The sequence below is a fragment of the Heterocephalus glaber genome, unplaced genomic scaffold, assembly GCF_053883595.1.
Source record: "Heterocephalus glaber isolate CG9 unplaced genomic scaffold, H.glaber_assembly_v1.0 deba00000937, whole genome shotgun sequence".
Taxonomy (NCBI): domain Eukaryota; kingdom Metazoa; phylum Chordata; class Mammalia; order Rodentia; family Bathyergidae; genus Heterocephalus; species Heterocephalus glaber.
In genome coordinates, this window is record NW_028258173.1 from 16,077,104 (window position 1) to 16,094,663 (window position 17,560).

The 17,560-nt window shown below is 42.0% G+C and overlaps 3 protein-coding genes across 22 annotated transcripts in view; 2 read left to right on the forward strand and 1 right to left on the reverse strand.

Moving 5' to 3' along the window:
- Cep95 (centrosomal protein 95) overlaps window positions 1-5,100 on the reverse strand; it is a 27,237-nt gene extending 22,137 nt beyond the window's left edge. For 3 of the 7 annotated variants that reach the window (XM_087208601.1, XM_087208600.1, XM_004870236.4), the window contains exons 1-3: window positions 4,911-5,100; window positions 3,220-3,348; window positions 1,494-1,601 (exon numbers count right to left, since the gene is read on the reverse strand). In XM_087208601.1, coding sequence (XP_087064727.1) covers window positions 1,494-1,601; window positions 3,220-3,348; window positions 4,911-4,929 — 256 coding nt within the window. In that variant the 5' untranslated portion in view covers window positions 4,930-5,100. Of the gene's footprint in view, window positions 1-1,493; window positions 1,602-3,219; window positions 3,349-4,766 lie in introns of all 7 variants that reach the window. The other 4 variants (XM_004870237.4, XM_004870235.4, XM_004870234.4 and 1 more) reach the window with 2 other exon arrangements.
- Ddx5 (DEAD-box helicase 5) lies at window positions 5,031-12,580 on the forward strand. Of its 5 annotated transcripts, none has more exons than XM_004870239.4 (14): window positions 5,031-5,214; window positions 5,810-5,987; window positions 7,165-7,330; window positions 7,622-7,718; window positions 7,805-7,938; window positions 8,087-8,152; window positions 8,457-8,598; window positions 8,687-8,847; window positions 8,920-9,092; window positions 9,607-9,717; window positions 9,959-10,020; window positions 10,113-10,172; window positions 11,424-11,648; window positions 11,872-12,580. In XM_004870239.4, the coding sequence occupies exons 2-14, from the start codon at window positions 5,944-5,946 to the stop codon at window positions 12,276-12,278; spliced, it is 1,848 nt and encodes a 615-aa protein (XP_004870296.1). In that variant the 5' UTR covers window positions 5,031-5,214; window positions 5,810-5,943; the 3' UTR covers window positions 12,279-12,580. The 5 variants fall into 5 exon arrangements, with proteins under 5 accessions (XP_004870296.1, XP_004870298.1, XP_087064735.1 ...); XM_004870241.4 differs by lacking the exon at window positions 5,031-5,214 and adding an exon at window positions 5,404-5,424; XM_087208609.1 differs by lacking the exon at window positions 5,031-5,214 and adding an exon at window positions 5,411-5,518.
- Window positions 12,581-12,777: 197 nt separating this feature from the next.
- The window catches only part of Polg2 (DNA polymerase gamma 2, accessory subunit), a 66,697-nt gene continuing 61,914 nt past the window's right edge, over window positions 12,778-17,560 (forward strand). For all 10 annotated transcript variants that reach the window (XR_015450297.1, XR_002391080.2, XR_015450298.1 and 7 more), the window contains exon 1: window positions 12,778-15,461. Coding sequence is in view for 7 of the 10 variants with exons in the window: in XM_087208613.1 (XP_087064739.1) it covers window positions 14,918-15,461 (544 nt within the window). In the remaining 3 variants the exon portion in view is untranslated. The remainder of the gene's footprint in view (window positions 15,462-17,560) is intronic.

Sequence of the window (17,560 nt, forward strand, 5' to 3'; positions counted from 1 at the left end):
ACAAAAAAACCCCTAAACCAGAAATTTGATGTTTTACATTACTACAAGTAAAAAGAGGCAGTTTGACAAGTTTTTTTTCCTGCCTAAAATAATGAAACAGAAATCTCGTTTTCAAGGCCCGTGTTTTTCTGGCTTCTTAAATTAATACCCCAAGGGCAAACTCAGTACCTTTGGGTCTCCAGGATAGGGAACATACACTGCAAACCCCAGCAACTAAGACTACCAGCCAGAATGCAATGCTTCATGGTATAGGAGAAACTGCTTTAAACGCAAACATAACAAGTGAAAAGCTGCTTTGCAGTCTATTGGAGGAGGTAAGCAATTTTGTGATTTTTCATTCAATAGTGTGATTTGTCAGGGGCAGATATGTATGCTTACAAACTTTGCTGCAATATGTTTGGAACAAATACCAGAAACTGCCCTATTCAAGTGATTAAGCAATTCCAAATTGCAAAAACAAATAAAATACAGGGAAATTCTAGGACTTTTCCTCAAAATAAATTATTTCTAAACTGATTTCCCACTCAATTAGAAATGAACTAAAATATGACAAGAGAATTCTTGCAAAAATGTGTTCTTGTCAATACCAAATTAAGAGCTGCAAATAGTCTATCCTAATTAACATTTTTCTCCTTTAACTGCTGTCAAAAAAATGAACAGTAGAGCCTTTTTTCATTAACTTGAAGTAATTTACCAGAATAATACTTATCCCTGTCTCCAAATATAAAATATTTATAAAAATACTGGCTTTGAAATACAGCACAGTATACTTCATCTTACTGTGGAAAAGTTTCAAAAACAGCTTATATTGAAAGTTTTAGACTACATACGTTTTTCTCTTACTATATATTGGAACCTTTTATAGCTGAGAGTAGTTCACTGTTTGGAGCTATCTTAATTTATCTAACCAGTCCCTATTAAAGAACATTTAAGTATTTCTAATTTTTAGCTACATTAAAATGCACAATTGGCATGCGTTAAAATAACAAAACAGGCTGGGCATAGTGGTGCATGGCTGTAATCCCAGCACTCAAGAGGCTGAGGGAGGAGGACTGCTTTGAGTTCAAGGCCAGCCTGGGCTACACAGTGAGTTTAAGGACAGCCTGAACTACATAGTGAGATCCCGTCTGAAAAACAAAACAAAACATAAAATAATAAAACAACAAAAATATCACTTAAGGGCCGGGGATTTAGCTCAGTGGTTTCACCGCCTGCTATGCAAATGCAAGGACACAAGTTTGATCCCCGGTACCAAAAAAAAAAAAAAATCACTTAAATTTACTTCAGACCCAGATCCATCACAAGTTAAATCTGACTCTCCTGGTAAAGCTCTCACATAGGGTTCTCAAACTGTGGTTGACTGTCCTGGCTCAGTCTTAGTTTGCCTATCCCATAACTTCACTCATTTGGTTAATTAAACATTGTCCAAGGTTCTATTTGACAATACACTTTACTAAAGTGCATAATTATCTAATGGTTATGCATATACTAACCTGTTATGTGAGACAAGCTGACCTGCAGGTAATCCAAGGCCAATGAATCAATCACTGCTTGTACATTGTGGGCATCATCTTCTTGACTCTTGGAAACAGCTATGAGGTCTTGGGAGAAAAGTCACATTAGTTTTCATCCATTTCTCTGACCAGGCTTTGAGTAAACTCAACTACAAAACAAGCTCTGCACAAAGAGAATAGGTGATAGTACAGATAAAGTTAAAGCCTGAATTCTAAATAGTAGAATCTTCAGTGGTTGAATATTTGATTGAACTTACTTTTTAATACTGAGTATTCATTAAACTATTACACCTACAATTTGAACATGCTGTACATAAGTACCCTGTAAAGGAAGGTGGAGAGGTCCAAAATAGATGCTAATAGTCTAAGAAGGAAAGTAAGACATGAACTGAGACTTTAATCCATAACTGTGGGCTGCTTTCCGTGAGAGAAAAAACCTGTAAAATGCAGGTGTTCAAGGAGGTTTCTGTTTTGTTTTCTTAAAGACAGGGTCTCATTATGTAGCTCAAGCCAGCCTGGAACTTAATATGCAGAACAAGGTTGGTCTCAAACTCACAATCAGCCTCCATCAGGCCCAATACAAGAAAGGTTCTTATACATCCAGCTACAAAAATCTATTAGGCAAGCGCAAGGACCCGAGTTCGAGCTCCAGTACCCAAAAAAAAAAAATCTATTAGGAATAATTGGTATTAAAGGTTTTCAAAGTCAGTACAGACCAGAATGTGAAAATATTTAAAAATATTTTCTCCCTGGTACCAAAAAAAAACCCCTTAAAATATTTTAATACCAAGTCAAATTTGGTACTGAGTAAGATGAACCCTTGAGTTAAGATTAGATCAAAGACACCAGCTAGAGACCATTCTTTATTCCAGGAACTGCTGAGGGAACTAATTCATGCTAATAATGGCGAGAGTATACAGACCCTATATTATAGTATTTAATGGTTATAAACTATATAAAAAAATGGAAGCAGTAAAGAATCTATGGATAAGAATGCTGAGATACTTAACCAAGCACACAGCAAAATAATGATATACCTTTGAAAGAATTATGCAAATCACAAATTTACAAGATGATAATACCCTGGGGTGGTGCTGCACACCTGTTATCCCAATACTTGGAGGCTGAGGCAGGAAGATTGTTTCAACTTCCAGTTCCAACTCATTATGGGCTACGTAATGAGTTCAAGACCAGCCTAGAATACATAGTGAGACATCCATCTCATCCCCCCTGAAAAAGGTAAGACAAATTTATTAACTGTTTTCTGAACAATTAGGTTTACTGGGCCGGGGATTTAGCTCAGTGGTTTTGCTGCTGGCCTTGGAAGCACAGGACCCAAGTATGATCTCCAGTACCAAAAAATAATAATAATAATTAGGTTTACAGAGTACAAACATCAATTCTTATCTGTAATACTAATAGGACTCAACACATTCCAAGTTCCACTCAATTGTAGAACCTTTAAAGATATATTTATAGGAATGCTGTAACTTTCACCAGACACTGGGCATGATTAAATTAAATGATTAAACTGATTTGCTCAAGATTAGTATTATGTGTGGGTCCCATAAGATATTCATAAGGTAATGAATGCCATATTTGGACAGAAATAATACGCAGATAGGGAAAACTAAATTTTATAAATACCAAACGACCTAACTGGCTTAGGATATGGACAATTACTTCCACTTTTCAGTACCCTTACCTGGTACCTTTTCTCCCAAAATGGACTGATAAAGAGCAATAAAAACATTAGCATCACAGTCTTCAAGTTCATGTATCCTCAGGTGTATGTGACATTTAAAAAGAAGGTTATTGGCAATGGTTACCCACTCTGTTGGGGAAAAAGAATCAGTCTTCAGTAGCACTGGAAAAAGTCATGCACATATTTTAAAAACCAACAACCTCCTACAAAAATAGACAACTTGATACAAGATAAGGAATTTGTTTGTTACAGAATTTCAAAGACTCTCCTAGACGAAACTTTTAGAAGATTTAATTTCTTAAGATGATTTTCAAAGTGCTATAATTTCAAAGTAATCAAAACTATAATGTAGGGCTGGGTGATTTAGCTCAGTGGTTTCACCGCCTGCTGCACAAGCACAAGGACCCAAGTTCGATCTCTGGTACCAAAAAAAAAAAAATAATAATAATAATAATACTTAAAACTATAATGTAAACTCAATTTTACTATTACAACCTAAAACCTTATTTACCAGTAATTTTATACGCCTTAAATATTTTTATTTAAAACGTATTTGAAAGTAAACAGGAATATATCATGAACTAGACAGTTTGTAAATAATCTTAGGTTATTAGAAACTAACAGAGGTGGCTTCCAATTCCCAATAGTCATGTTTTCATCCCATTATTTTGTGCAAGTCAGGATCTCTAGCAACCAAACAGGTGATTAAGATCTAGAATGATAACACTAGTACTAATGCATCTGTTTTTAAAATTATATTTGATGTATATGAAATAAGAAAAAAATTATAAAAACCCTAAGCTCAGAACTAGCACATTACCAACACTGCTGAAATTCCCTGTGTAATGCACCATATCCTGTCCTTCCCATACAGTGCTAGAATTACCAAGGTTACTAGTTTCTTGACTAAAGATAAGTTAGAAAGTTTGCAACATTTATTTCATGAAATGACTAGCGATAAAAGGGAAACTACTCCAGGATCTCCAGTATGTTATGGACACGTTCTGCAAACAAATGAGTGTTTCTTGTATGCATATCATCCCTTCGCCTCAAGCCCAATGCTCACAGGTGACCCAGCCAAGATAACTGTTTCCTAGGCTGTTCCGGAAAAACGGATGAAAGCGTCCTAGACAACCAAGTCAATTTGCTTTTCAAAAGCAGTGTTAACCGCCGCCTACGCAAGCCCAAGGTCCCGAGTTCAATCCCCAGTACCAAAAAAAAAAGAAAGCGGTGTTAAAGCCAGTGGGCAAAGAAGACAAAAAAGTACCACTATTCTACTTTGACAGGGGCATCAACATTATCTTAAAAGCAATGTCTCAAAATATCAATACAAATGCAGGTTCAGCCTCAGTGCCCACAAAGAGCAGAGAGCACACTGATGGTGGCTAAACATCCCAGAGAAACCCAGGTCCGGGGTTTCTGACTACTCTTCAGCAGTCAGGGTGCGGGTATCCTCCAGCCTAGCCATAGGGCCCCTCACAGCCCCAGTCGCTATTCCACGGCCTCAATGAGAAAAGGCAGTGAGGCTGAGATTCTATCCACAGAACCTTCGATTGCGATTGCGACTGCGACAGCGTGTCTGACAGTCATGAGTCTCGGCAGCAGCCCAGACCCAAATAACGTGGGCCCGAGTCCTTCGGAAGGCTGGAATGTTGCAGTCCACACCACCAGGATTCCGAGCCGAGACTCACCAGTCTCCGAGCCGGCCATGACGCGGATGGAAGCTGCCGTCGGACTCTGCAGCGGGCGTGCGAGCTACGGTGTCCCGAAAGGCCCGTACCGCGCAAACTCTGCGCAGGCGAGAAAGAATACAAACCAGTAAGGGAAGGAATAAAAGGGAGGACATTAAAGCGGCTTCTCGCCGCTGATTGGTCATCAGAGAAGCACTTCCTTTCGCAGCACGCGCCTAGGTGGCAGTTTGCGGGCTCCAGACACCATTCCTCCAGGGCAAGATCTAGTTAGAGGTTTCTCGGGTCGACGCGTTGGGCAGTCCAGGTAACCCCATAGCCCTGATGGTCTCCCCGGGGCATTAGAACAGCCACTTCCGGTGAAGTAAGTCGTTATGTATTCCTCCGCCAACGCCAAATGAGGAAATAGTGCGGTCCTCTCCCCCGGTGGGGACAGTCATGTGACAATGCCAGGCCCCGCCTTCTCGTCTTATTTGGTTATGGGCGTGGAGGCTCTGTAGACGTAAACATCTCCAAGGTGGGGAGAGTGCATTTACTGGCTATTTAATTGCCTGACTGGGCCTGGAAATGGGCGAGGTGGCTTACTTGAGGTGTGGGAAGACTAGAAAAAGGTGAAACTAAGAGAGTAGAATGAGGCATCCCAGTGGTAGATGATCCCAGCCGTGAAGCGATAGGGGTACGGGCGTCTGAGGGAAAGGCCGCCGGGGGGGGGGGAGGGGCGAGAAGATGGCGGATTCCGGAACGCCGGCGGGCGTTGCGGCCTCTGCGCTGGGGGCGGGGTGATTAGGTCGTAGAGCGGCTCCCAGCATTCTTAGCGGCGGAGGAGGCGGTCCAGGCTATAAAACCGGCTGCCGGCACAGAGCCGGCACCTCATTCATTTCTATCGGTCTCTGGTCGGGCAGTTTCGGCTCCGTCATCGCAGTCCCTCCGCTGCTGCCGCCCCCACAAGGCTTCGCCGTCGCCGAGGCCACTTCCAGCGACTCGTCGCACCCAGTTCTCTTCACTTCGTTCCCTGCCAACCGCAACCATTGACGCCATGTCGAGTTACTCGAGCGACCGGGACCGCGGCCGGGATCGAGGGTGAGTGGGAACTGACCTGTCAGGCCTGGCCAGTGGGGGATGGGAGGACGGGTGAGGGCGTCGCGGTGGGAAGTCGGTCTTTTTTGCCTTTTCTTGGGACTAGTCGAAGGTTTTGCGCCATTTTGATAGATAAAAGCCGCTAGGAAGGACGTGTTATTACCTCATTCTCGCTTTTTGTGTGGGGGTGGGCGTGCAGGTGCCATCTAGGCCTCGGCCGCTTGGCAATTGTTGAGGTAACCGGAGGAGTGTCTTGCGAGGGGCGGGCAGCGCGACGCTGTGAGGCAGACGGAGGAGCCGTCGTTGGGTGTAATTTTGCGGGAGGTGTTTTGGGGACACCGGGAATTGTACGGAAGCTGTGGGGGAGCCACCTTCGAGGCCATCGGGGGGGTCGCAGGGTGGCCGGCGCCGGCGGAATCGGCCGTGTGGCTGAGCCGCGGCTACAAAATGCCGGCCTCGGACATGGCGGCGGCGCCTTTGTTACCCCGCCCGGCGGAGGAGCTCAAAATGGCAGCGTCGAGAAAATGTGGCGCAGAGAGAAATGCAAGACAAAGGGGGAAGCGCCGCCCCAGCGGGAACGCCGCCCGGCCGACTCCGCCCGGGCCGGGACTCCTCCCCCGGTAGTCGCCGGCTCCTCCTTCTCTTTTTCCTAACGTTATATAATTTCTCTTACCTTGATCGAGAGCGCTAACACGCGGTTCCCCCAACCCGATTCGCCTTCGTGAGCGCGCTGGTTAATGCCCTCCTGCTTCTGATGCCCTCACTGCCTGTGTCGTCCCGTTATCCATTACATTAGTTCTTTTTGCTTGAAAACAGTCGTAAAAATAACACCGCTGTTAAGCTCCTCCCTTCTTGTTCTCCTAGCTACTTAATTCCTCAGCTCATGGGAAAGACTAGGTAGTATCTGCAAGCTGTTGTCTATTGTAATCTGAACTTGGGGCTTTGGGGCAGCCAGTTTTCCAACATGATAAATCGCAGGCTTTTTGCTTGGCCCCAGTAGTGTATACTGGAGATGTAAGAAACGATATATGCCAGTTGACAGAATGACTGTCTTTAAGGACTCAGGTTGTATACTTTCAGAAGTCTACTTTAGCTGGTGCCAAGAGGTGATATAGATGTGTATGTATACAAACCTATGTGTAGATGTTTGAAAAACGTGAATAACCTTGTCTAATTTCAGGTTTGGTGCACCTCGATTTGGAGGGAGTAGAGCAGGTCCCCTGTCTGGAAAGAAATTTGGAAATCCTGGGGAGAAACTAGTTAAAAAGAAGTGGAATCTTGATGAGCTACCCAAATTCGAGAAGAACTTTTATCAAGAACACCCAGATTTGGCTAGGCGCACAGCAGTGAGTAATTTCATTTTGGGTTCATCAGGCAAGAATTTAGTAATGGCTTTTAGTAAATCAGAATCCTGACAGGTATCTTGCAAATGACTATTTTGGTAGTTAACTTTTTCTAACTTGGAAGAATGGCTATGAATGAGTTTTTCTATTAAAGGGATTGAGTGTTGTAGAATAGGTGGCTTCTAAGATATACAGGTTTTCATCTATGGATACAGTTAAAAATAAGTTCTGTTTAAAGTTGCATAGAGGAGGTTATCATGACATTCACAAAAATTACTGTGACTTGTTTTGCAGCAAGAGGTGGAGACATACAGAAGAAGCAAGGAAATTACAGTGAGAGGTCACAACTGTCCGAAGCCAGTTTTGAATTTCTATGAAGCAAACTTCCCTGGTGAGTGCTAATTTACTGTTCTGGCCTCTCCTGTTTCTTTTTGTCTTGGCATTAAAAACTTACTAAGGTGTTATTACTGTTTACAGCAAATGTCATGGATGTGATTGCAAGGCAGAACTTTACTGAACCCACTGCTATTCAAGCTCAGGGATGGCCAGTTGCTCTAAGTGGATTGGATATGGTTGGAGTGGCCCAGACTGGATCTGGGAAGACATTGTCTGTAAGTTTCAGTTAAATCACATTGTTAATTCTTGAGTTGCTGGGTGATAAATGTCAAGGTAAGAACGGGAATAAAAACAGCATTTTAAAATGATAAACATTTTAAAATGTTTAGAAGGATTTGTTTTGTCCCTCTCTCTACCCAATAGTATTTGCTGCCTGCCATCGTCCACATCAATCATCAGCCATTCCTAGAGAGAGGTGATGGGCCAATTGTAAGTATATTTTTTCAAGTTTTATGACCAGAAGCATACTGCAGGGATTTGTAGAACACAGCAAAAGTTTTAATAGTTTGTGGTGCTTTTATATAGAGGTTATTCTTACTCAGTATAGCTGGGGCTGCTTTGAATATTGTATAGCATAAGCAAGGGAAGGATCTCTCAGTAAAAATCAGTGACTTAAAGTTAACCCACCTGGGTTCAATCCACAGCAGCAGCCCCTGCTCCCCAAAAACAAATTCACCAGAGAGGCAAAACTGGTGTCTAGGTTTGTGCTAAAAGTTGTTTCCCCTTCCTTTAGTGTTTGGTGCTGGCACCAACTCGGGAACTGGCCCAGCAGGTGCAGCAAGTAGCTGCTGAATACTGTCGAGCTTGTCGCTTAAAGTCTACTTGCATCTATGGTGGAGCTCCCAAGGGACCACAGATACGTGATCTGGAGAGAGGTGTGTATGTAATTAAAAAGGTTCTGTTTGTCACTGATAGCAGTAAAAGTTCTAGATATTATAGTTACATACGTATATTTATTTGAAGGTGTGGAAATCTGTATTGCAACACCTGGGAGACTGATTGACTTTTTAGAATGTGGAAAAACCAATCTGAGAAGAACAACCTACCTTGTCCTTGATGAAGCAGATAGAATGCTTGATATGGGCTTTGAACCCCAAATAAGGAAGATTGTGGATCAGATAAGAGTAAGTGCCCTTACATTTTTCAAACTCATTTTAAATTTATTCTAGGTAGTTTAACTCCTCCCCATCTTTTAGCCTGATAGGCAAACCTTAATGTGGAGTGCAACTTGGCCAAAAGAAGTAAGGCAGCTTGCTGAAGATTTCCTGAAAGATTATATTCATATAAACATTGGTGCACTGGAACTGAGCGCAAACCACAACATTCTTCAGATTGTGGATGTATGTCATGACGTGGAAAAGGATGAAAAGTAAGTTATAAGTCTTACAGCTCTGCGGGTGGGGTTACTGGGGATGGAACTTGGGACCTTTCGCTTCTGAGGCAGGCAGCGAAACCACTGAGCTAAATCCCCAGCCCAAGTCTTAACAGCTTTTTAAGAATGTTACTACTTATACTCAAGTGGAAGAGTCACTGTTTCGTAGGTTCTGTTTGTTATAAGTTGGTTGGAATAACATGAATGGATATATTTAAAATTAGTTTGGGCTGGGTGAAGTGGCACATGCCTGTAGTCCTAGCACTCTGGGAGGCTGAGGCAGAAAGGGGTCACAAGTTTCAGCCCAGGCTGGGCAGCTTAGCGAGATTGTGTCTCAAAGTGGGTTGAGGCTGTAGCTCCAGTCCAGAAACTTGAGTTCAATGCTCAGGACCATGAAAAAGTTTCCTGCAACTTTCTGATAATGGGATGAAAGATTTAAAAGTCAGTTTGACTATAACTGTAGCTATAACTATGGGTTTCCTTTTAAAATACATAATTTTTATATTTCTAGGCTTATTCGTCTAATGGAAGAGATCATGAGTGAGAAGGAGAATAAAACTATTGTTTTTGTTGAAACAAAAAGAAGATGTGATGAGCTAACCAGAAAAATGAGGAGAGATGGGTATGTGAGCTTTCTCTATTGAAAGAATTTGGGAAAGGGCAAAGAAACTTAGATCAGCAGCAGTGAATATGAGTTTCATTTAGGGGATCATATGATATTGTAAGTAAAGCCATTCCAGGTGAAATTAATAGTCTTATCTCAGGTTTTAAGAGGTGAAAGATTTATATGATTTATAAAGATTTTTTAAGAGAAACCAGAGTATCTCAGGTCACTAAATATGTCTCCTAATCTTTTAATTTAGGTGGCCTGCCATGGGTATCCATGGTGACAAGAGTCAACAGGAACGTGACTGGGTTCTAAATGGTAAGTACTACAAAATAAAAACTTTGTTGTTAACTTGGGATTTCTGCTCAGGTTAATGGTCATAATATGTGTATGTATATCTTCTTTTGTAGAATTCAAACATGGAAAAGCTCCTATTCTGATTGCTACAGATGTGGCCTCCAGAGGGCTAGGTTAGTACAAACTCGCATTCATGGCTTGGTTTTCCAGAAGATCTCTGTAGTTTTTTAAAGAAAGTTTATTGCTTTCTTTAACCTCTGCATTTTTTCTAAGTTTTTTTCGCATAAAGGTGCAGTCTTTGTGGCAAGGCCTAGGCATGACAATCGGAGGACTCGAGGGGGATGGAGGACTAGTGATCGGCTGGCTGCTTCCAGTCGATTAGAGAAGTGAAAAGCTCAACGTGTGCCAGTAATCTTCAAAGGGCAGAACATACCATCTCTGCCCCATAAACTGTTCTCTCCGGGGTGGGGAATGGAAGTTACCCTCACAGTTCACTGCCGTGGTATTTCTTCTGTCCCATGCTTTGCATGATTGCCATGGTACAGCATTGTTTCAAACTGTTCACTGTGATCTGTGGGTCTTTGAGTTTCAGTGAGTTTGCTGAAATGTCGAAGAAATATTTCCAAACTTCAATGTTCAATGAAATTTTTGTTCAAGTTTGAAATGGAGAGAGCAGCTTTAAAAGGTACTAAGCCTTTTACAAATTGGTGAGTACTGGCACATGAGACCTAGAGCAGGAGCAACTTCTCACACTTAAGTCAGTGGGAAAAGCAGTGCTTTGAAAGTTCCTCCCTCAGCCTACACAGTAGTCGTCATGTCGAGACCTGCCAGAGAGAGACACATTCTCAAGTGAATCCTGGCTTCTTGGAAGCGCTTGCCTAGACGAGACACTGCATAAAAACAACTTTTGGGGGACAGGTATGTTTTTCTTGCAGCTGCAGTTTTAAGGTCTTGGCAAGACAAGCAGTGTGGCCAGAATTTTGAACTTGTGATGAGTATGTGATGCAAAGGACCTTGTACATTTAACGGTCCTCCAAATGAGCACATGAAGAGGTTGCTGTGAAACTTAAGTGGCCCTACTGCTCAGAAGCATTCAGATGTCACTTGATGATCTGTAAAGGGGACTTGTTGATTTGGGAATCTGCTAGGAAGAATACACATTCCTTTCAACAGGCTGTATCACTGGGTGGGTAATGACTTAACACAGATTACATGTGCTTTTTCTTTTTTTCTCCCCCCCCCCTTTTTTTTATTTTTCAACCTCAATGGTATTCCTACAGGGAATGGATAACCATTTTAACTGTATTTTTTGCAGCCCGTACCTTCTTGGGAATACAATTGTCTAACTTTTTATTTTTGGTCTGGCTGTTGTGGTGTGCAAAACTCCGTACATTGCTATTTTGCCACACTGCAACACCTTACAGATGTGGAAGATGTGAAATTTGTCATCAATTATGACTACCCTAACTCCTCAGAGGATTATATTCATCGAATTGGAAGAACTGCTCGCAGTACCAAAACAGGCACAGCATACACTTTCTTTACACCTAATAACATAAAGCAAGTGAGCGACCTTATCTCTGTGCTTCGTGAAGCTAATCAGGCAATTAATCCCAAGTTGCTTCAGTTGGTTGAAGACAGAGGTTCAGGTAAGACTAGGCTTTGATAAAAATGTTGGTTTTTGGGATTGCAGCATTGCCTACAAATCCATTTAAATGGGATTGGAGAGTGAGTAGAATCTTCAGAAGCGTGAATTTGAGAAATGATAAAAATGCATCAAACCTAGAATAAATAAAATTACCCATTTTCTTCAGTTAGTGATGATTTGTGCCATAGATTTAATTGATCAGTTTGCGATTGTTTTCTTAACAGGTCGTTCCAGGGGTAGAGGAGGCATGAAGGATGACCGCCGGGACAGATACTCTGCGGGCAAAAGGGGAGGATTTAATACCTTTAGAGACAGGGAAAATTACGACAGAGGTTACTCTAGTCTGCTTAAGAGAGATTTCGGGGCAAAAACTCAGAATGGTGTTTACAGTGCTGCTGCAAATTACACCAATGGGAGCTTTGGAAGTAATTTTGTGTCTGCTGGTATACAGACCAGTTTTAGGACTGGTAATCCAACAGGGACTTACCAGAATGGTTATGATAGCACTCAGCAGTATGGAAGTAATGTGGCAAATATGCACAATGGTATGAATCAACAGGCATATGCATATCCTGCTACTGCAGCTGCACCTATGATTGGCTATCCAATGCCAACAGGATATTCTCAATAAGACTTTAGAAGTATATGTAAATGTCTGTTTTTCATAATTGCTCTTTATATTGTGTGTTATCAGACAAGATAGTTATTTAAGAAACATGGGAAATGCAGAAATGACTGCAGTGCAGCAGTAATTATGGTGCACTTTTTCGCTATTTAAGTTGGATATTTCTCTACATTCCTAAAACAATTTTTAGGTTTTTTTTGTACTAGACAATGCAGGCAGTGTTTTCACAAAAGTAACTGTACAGTGATTTGAAATACAATAAATGAAGGCAATGCATGGCCTTCCAATAAAAGATATTTGAAGACTGACTTAGTGGAAATTGTACTTTATTTTACATATATGATGTCTGTAAAACTTTGCTTAGATGGTGTGGGTTTTTCATTTTAATCATACAGTGACTGCTTCTTGCCATTCTTGGTAGGGTATCAAGGCCCTTTCAAAAAATCTTCATTTTGCAAGAATTGAACTTGATCTAGGTAAATTTTTCTCTAGCCCAAATTACACAAAAGCTTTTCTCCACTTCCAACATCAGGGACGTTTATTTTAATAGCCTATTTTCCTTATTAGAAAAGTTAGATGAAAACTACTAAGGTGTAATAGGGAGTAATATCAGCTGTGTAGGGTGAGAACAACATGGATGACTGTTCCTCTTAAAAATTACAGTTTAAGGAACTTCAAATAGCTTTTTCAAAAGATTATACTCAACGCTTTTAGCTATGTTGTGGATTACCAAAATGAACAAAGCTGGAAGACTTGATTTAGGCCAAGAGCTAAGTTTGAGTCTCTTATGAATTGAATTTGCAGTGTCCTCAGTGCAGGTTGCTTACAGATCTAGTCTTAGACTTTCTGGAGCTCTTAACTAGTCATTTTGGGAGTCATGAATGTCTTTACAATAATTCAGGGAATTCTAGGGGTCTTCAAACTTAACTGTAAGGTATATTTATACTCAAAATACAAGGGAAAAAAACCTCATCAGAATGGTTGATCAGGAAGTTATAACCAAAACCAGTGAATACAGTACAGGTCTTTGTTAGGTTCAATGTAAGTTCATTGCTAGAACGATAGGGAGTAGCTTTAGATTTAACTTTGGCTCACCAGCCCTTGTAATTTATTTCAGCAGTGGCTAAGAAGTAGGCCTGAATGTCTTCTCAGGCAATCTGGTGTGTTTTACCGGGAAAGGGGGTCTTCCAAGAGGCTTCATTAAATTGGTAACTGAACAGGCTTTGATTTTAATTAATGCCTTACCTCTAAAATGTAAAACAATATGCTGGGATGGGGAGTGGTATTTCTAGTACTACTAATATTGAAAACTGATTCAGAAAACTGAGTGGTTTTCAATGGCATATGGTTAGTCATATTCATGATTTTTTAACTTAGAAAAAGCTTTTGGAATAGGTTGGAGCTTTTATTACATATTTTACTGTTTAATGTCAACATGAGCCTTCTAATTTGTAAACATGGAAATGACTGTGGGCTGTGGGGGGAAGGAACCATTTACCTATTTAACTTTGAAGTTTTAAAAGACAGTCCACTTTTTAGCATGTGTGTTGTGTCCAGCCTGTGGTTGTCTTTAACTAATAAATGTGATTTTTCTCCCATTCTCTCCTTTCTTTATTTGCGTAAAGGCCTCTTTCCTGGTAGGAGTTTTGAGTGTAAACACTTGGTATGAGCTTTGTGCTTGATTACAATAATCGCCACCACTGCATGTCCCTTATGAATTGTCTACTGATCCTGTTATACACCTTACCAACTCAAATATTTTAACTCCACATTAACTGAACCTGCTCATTTTACTGGGCCTTTTTAAAAGTACCCATAACCGTGTTGAGGGCAGCTATTTGGTAACATGGGCTTTGGTATCGACTGTTTTATTCCCTTTGGCTGTACTTTTCCGGTGAAATCTTACCATCTAAATGGAGAATGTAAAGTTGTCAACCCTGCTAGTCTTAACAGTGGCAGGTTTCACTGATTTCACGAACCCAGGGAAGGGGTCCTATGGTAGAAGTTGGGTGTACATGAGGGGTACCTTTGCACTCAGGGATGTGGATGGGTAGAGAACTAACCTTTTGGAACTACAGTAAGTTAAAAGTGCACCCTTGGGAACAGGCATCCACCTGAAGTTAGAACCAAATTTCGTTCTTGTAGATCCCTAAGACTGGGGACTTGTAATTAAATGGGGACTTGGAGACCTGTCTGGGTAACCTAAGACTCAAAAAATTCTGGAGATGTAGCTTACTGTGCGGGTCCTGAACTTATTTGCAGAAAGTATTTTCGGTTTGAAGATAATAGAACAGTAGGTACAGCACTATTGGAAAGTAGGTGGGAATAACCTTTATGGGTGCTGATGGTGAAAGACCAGAAGATCAGCAGTTGGACGGCGGTGGGTAGGAGGATGGGGACCTGCTGAACACGAACAACTGCTAGTCTTGGGAGGGGGGCGGGGAACCCATCGTTAACAGCGTCTGCCCAACATGCTTGCAACAAGCCAGAGGGGGAGCTTGCCGGGAAGCTGTGACTCGCTTCCGGGGGCGGGGCCGGCTGAGCAAGCGCTCACTTCCGTCACGCCTGCGCCGTGGGCTCCTGTCACCGCTATGGTGGTTGCGGTTTATTGGACAGAGCATGGTGTTCTTTAACTCCTGAAAGAGATGCGCTGTAATGCGGCGGTCAGGGCCTGCCACAAAGTTTGCAGACGTCTGTTGTCTGGGTGCGGGGGTCGAATAGATGGGGGGCAGCCTGACCCGTTGACGGAAAGGAGTAAGACCCTCGGAGGAGACCTGAGGTCCCACATGGAGCTTCCCCCGGAGAGCGAGCCGACAGAGGGCAGCGAGGCGCTGCTAGAGGTCTGTCAGAGAAGGCATTTTCTTAGCGGAACCAAGAAGCAGCTTAGCCGAGATTCTCTTCTGAGCGGGTGCCACCCCGGCTTTGGACCTCTGGGGGTAGAGTTGCGGAAGAATCTGGCCGCACAATGGTGGTCCTCCGTGGTCTTGTGCAGGGAGCAGGTTTTCGCGGTGGGCGCCCTGCACCACGGCCCAGGCCCTTCGCTTCCCGAGGACAGGGCCTTCAGGTTAGTTTCTGCAGAAGCTCTACGCGAAATTTTGCAAGACAAAGAGCTGAGTAAGAAACGGCTAGTAGCGTTTCTTGAGAACGTATTAAAAACTTCTGGGAAACTACGGGAGAATCTTCTTCACGGTATGATTCCTCACGATTTCATGCTTCAAAACAGGTTTGGGGTGGAAACGCAAGCTCACCCAAGTTTGGGAATTGCAGCTGGCCCTTAATTCCCACGCAAGGAAAGTTACCTGGTTCTCGTCTTTTTGAAGGCGATTTTTTTTAACAACACCATTTTTAAAATTTTTTCATTTTTTTATCAGTGCATATTGGTTCTACAGGTTAATGGGTTTCATTTTCGCAGATTCATACATGCATATAATATACTTTAATCATTTTCATCGCCCTTTTGCCCTGCCTTCCTGCCTAGTTTCACTTTTTTGTTCTCTGTTATTTCCTGACAGGGTCTTGCTATGTAGTTCAGCGAACCTTGAAATCACGAAATAACCCAGACTGGCTTCAAACCTGATGCAGTCCTCCTGCCTCAGCCTCGAAAATGCTGGAGTTACAGGCGTGCACCACCACGCCTGGCTTAGTTTCACATTTTTGAGGGGTTTCAGTGGTATAATGTACTTTGATCATATGCATCCCCTCATTACCCACTCTTTCACCATTCCCCTCCTTATTCCTTTCCTCTTATCTAATAATGATCTCCATTCTACTTTCTTGTCTTTGTGTGTGTGTGTGTGTGTGTGTGTGTGTGTGTGTGTGTGTGTGTGTGTGTTATCGGGGATCGAACTCAGGACGTTGCTGCTTGGGAGGCAGGGCATGGCCACTGAGCTAAATCCCTGGCCCTCTTGTCGTCTTTTAGATTCACATATTGGGAAGAACATGACATATTTGTCTTTCTGAGCCTGGCTTATTTCACTCAACATGATGATCTCAAGGTCTATCCATTTTTCTGTAAATGGCAAAATTTCATTATTTATGGCTGGATAATACCCCATTATGTGTATATACCACATTTTCTTTTTGTAGTTCTCTCTTCATGAACACCTAGGCTGGTACCATAACTGGGTATTGTGAATTGTGCCACAGTAAACATAGGTGTGCAGGTATCCTTATAGTGTACTAACTTTAATTCTTTTGAGTGTATACCAGGATGTGGTATAACTGGATCAAATGGTAGCTTTATTTTTAGCTATTTTTGATTTTGTTTAATTTGGTTTGGTTTTTTGAAACACAGTCTCACTATCATTGGCTGGCCTTCCAGTTGCAGCAATCCTGCCTCAGCCTTCCAAGAGTTAGAATTACAGGCATGTGCCACCACATCCAGCTGTGTTTTTAGTTTTCTGAGGGACCTCCATAACGATTGCCATAGTGACTGTACAAATTTACACTCCTACCAGCAATGTAGAAGTGTTCCTCCCAATCCTTGCCAACGTTTATTGTTTTTTTGTATTCTTGACAATAGCCACTCAGACTGGGGTGAGATGAGACTCTCAATGTGGTTTTGATTTGCATGTCCCTAATGGCTGAAGATATTGAGGATTTTTTCATATACAGGTACTGGCCATTCCTATTTCTTTAAGTACTGTTCAATTCATTGGGCTATTTGAGTTTTTGGTGTTGTGTTTTAGAGTTCTTTATATATTCAAGATATTAATCCTCTATCAAAAGAGTAGCTAGTGAAGATTTTTCTCCTATTCTCTAGGCTATCTCTTTACTTTGTTCATTGTTTCCCTTGCTGTGCAGAAAAACTTAATTTGATGTAGTCCCATTTGTTGATTCTTGCTAGTACTTCTCATGCTATTGGAGTCCTATTCAGGCAGTCTTTGCCTGTGCCTATGACTTTGTATTTCCCCTGTGTATTCTTCAAGCAGTTTCAAAGTTTCAGGTTCTTTATAGCTAGGCTTTTTTTTTTTTTTTTTTTGGTACGGGGGATGGAACTCAGGTCCTTGCATTTGTGAGGCAGGCAGTGGAACCACTGAGCTAAATCCTCGGCTATAGCTAGGCTTTTGATCCATTTTGAATTGATTTTTGTACAGGGTAAGAGGGCTATAGTTTCAGGCTTCTGCAAGTGGATATCCAAATCTAGTTTTTCCAGCACCATTTGTGCTTTTGTTTTTGTTTGGTTTGATTTTTTTTTTTTGGTACCGGGGATTGAACTTGGGACCTTGCACTTTCGAGGCAGGTGGCAGCACCACTAAGTTAAATCCCTGGCCCTGATTTGGTTTTTT

Coding starts and splice junctions, on each gene's coding strand:
- Ddx5 (XM_004870239.4), top strand. CDS start 5,944: ATGTCGAGTTACTCGAGCGACCGGGACCGCGGCCGGGATCGAGG. Junction 7,719..7,804: donor CTATGAAGCAAACTTCCCTG/GTGAGTGCTAAT, acceptor TACTGTTTACAG/CAAATGTCATGGATGTGATT. Junction 8,599..8,686: donor GATACGTGATCTGGAGAGAG/GTGTGTATGTAA, acceptor ATTTATTTGAAG/GTGTGGAAATCTGTATTGCA.